Raw genomic sequence first — 2,500 nt, forward strand, 5'->3', positions numbered from 1 at the left:
ACACGTGTAAAGGCATATACTAATGATTTCACTGTGTGGACATATTTCAACATGCCTACCAGTATAACTGAAAGTTCCGTATATTCCTTTCTAACATGCACACTGTAAAATTAAACACATCCAACCTTTTATGTGGAAACACATTCAGATACTCCCACTGGAGCCTGAGAGGGCCATTACGGATACCACTTATCCCTGCTTATACCAGAGGTTTGATTTAAAATATTTCACTTATTTTCAACATCCGGGATCTTACCGGAGACGCAGTCTGATTGCTGGCACTGATTAGGCACTGATCGCTCTAAAAATGCTTTTAGGCAATTTTGATTGTAAAAAGCGCTATACAAATTGAATTGGATTGAACTGAACAATTCCCATCTCAAATGCCCTCTACTGATGAGCATACTGAAAACATCTTATCCTTTATTTCTTACAATTCCTATGACAGAGGAATTGAATATTCATGGAGATGGTGAGGCAAAAAAATGTAATCCTGAAATGGATGTTTTTCTTCCATAGGTAAAATATCTCTCAAATCTGTGACTATTTTTGTATGAAGGAAAAACAGAAGGACATTGGCACTTTGTACCCTTAATAACCATACGTCAAGCAATTTCCATGTGCATATTTATGTTCCTACTAGCTGTCCCCCATACCATTATGGTCCTATTAAAATGACCAGAATATGCTACCAGGCCTTGTTTTATTCATAATATCTTCAGGTCCATTAGTGTTAGAAACCTCAGATACTGGCACAAAATTATTAAAAGATTGTATTTGCAGAAAAAAGTAATGAATAAAAGATTGATATCACATTGGTGCAAAAATGTGGGTTTGTAGTATCCTCAACATCACTCTCATTTAGGGAGAAACCTAGGGCCTTATAAAAACAAAACGGCATGCAGTACAGGCTTTTAGTACTGTTTTGGCATACAGAAAACATGTTTGTCTTCCATCCCGCAAAGTTTGGTGAGGCTAAGAACAATACTTAGCAAGATATTAATGCCCAAACGTGGCTTCCCAGATAAAGTGTTTTGAGGCTATAAAAATGAAATAATATCAAGGGCTGAAAAAATATGAAAACATAGAATTTGAACAGAAATATTTTACAGGCCTTGGTTTTGGGACCCATTCATGACATAGACAAGGTCTGAACTAAATCTGAGACAGTTCTGCAACAACCTTATCTGCTTTGACACGGAATGAACCACATGTTAAAAAGTGTCAAAATAATTCTTTGGTTGTTGTAACGGCTTGGTTATTTATATTGTGCCAGAGACAATGATAAGTCCTCACAAAAAAAGAAAGACTAACGTGTGTGTCTGTTTCTGTGTGTGTGTGTGTGTGTGTGTGTGTGTGTGTGTGTGTGTGTGTGTGTGTCTGTGTCTGTGTGTGTGTTTGTGTGTGTGTGTGTGTGTGTGTTTGTGTGTGTGTGTGTGTGTGTGTGTGTGTGTGTGTGTGTCGATGTCTGTGTCTGTGTGTAGAGTTGGAGGAACAGACCCAAAGGGCTATGGAGTTGGAGCAGGAGCGTAAGCGAGCTCAGGAGGAGGCGGAGCGTCTGGAGAAGGAGAAGAGGGAGGCAGAGGAGGCCAAAGCTGCTCTGCTCCAGCAGTCAGAGAATCAGATGAAGAACCAAGAGCATCTGGTGAGTTTCCATGACAACCTACCTTGGCAACTCAACAACACCCCAAAGAATTTACAACACCAAGAGAGTTACCATAGCAGTGGTGCTGTGCAAAGCATTTTATAAACCAGCTCTTCTCCTTATAAATATCTGATTCTTGTCATAACATTAATGACAGTGTGTGAGGAGATTACCAGAATGGTCCAGTCTTAAGGGCGTTTTACTGGTCTTGGACATTCCTTTTCAATTATTATAGCAACTAGAGAATGCCTCATGAGCGTCATGGTAACAAGGGAGGCTGGAATGCAGTTTCATTATGTCAGGTTTAGGATATGTTGATTTGAAAGCAAAATATGTTGTGAGCTCCAGTGAGCTGTGGGTTTAGTAACAGGTTTTGGACAGGGATGTTGTGTGTGTTTAGTAACAGGTTTTGGATAGGGTTGTCGTGTGTGTTTAGTAACAGGTTTTGGACAGGGTAGTCGTGTGTGTTTAGTAACAGGTTTTGGACAGGGTTGTCGTGTGTGTTTAGTAACAGGTTTTGGACAGGGTAGTCGTGTGTGTTTAGTAACAGGTTTTGGACAGGGTTGTCGTGTGTGTTTAGTAACAGGTTTTGGACAGGGTTGTCGTGTGTGTTTAGTAACAGGTTTTGGACAGGGTAGTCGTGTGTGTTTAGTAACAGGTTTTGGACAGGGTTGTCGTGTGTGTTTAGTAACAGGTTTTGGACAGGGTAGTCGTGTGTGTTTAGTAACAGGTTTTGGACAGGGTTGTCGTATGTGTTTAGTAACAGGTTATCGACAGGGTAGTCGTGTGTGTTTAGTAACAGGTTTTGGACAGGGTAGTCGTGTGTGTTTAGTAACAGGTTTTGGACAGGGTAGT

General features: G+C 40.4%; 1 protein-coding gene across 1 annotated transcript in view; it reads left to right on the forward strand.

The window, feature by feature from the left end:
• Nucleotides 1-2,500, forward strand: part of msna (moesin a) — a 30,644-nt gene that overhangs the window by 19,544 nt on the left and 8,600 nt on the right. Inside the window, exon 11 of the mRNA XM_030792482.1 lies at nt 1,485-1,645. Within this exon, the coding sequence (XP_030648342.1) occupies nt 1,485-1,645 (161 nt within the window). The remainder of the gene's footprint in view (nt 1-1,484; nt 1,646-2,500) is intronic.

Source organism: Chanos chanos, chromosome 15 (genome assembly GCF_902362185.1).
Source record: "Chanos chanos chromosome 15, fChaCha1.1, whole genome shotgun sequence".
In the NCBI taxonomy this organism is placed as follows: domain Eukaryota; kingdom Metazoa; phylum Chordata; class Actinopteri; order Gonorynchiformes; family Chanidae; genus Chanos; species Chanos chanos.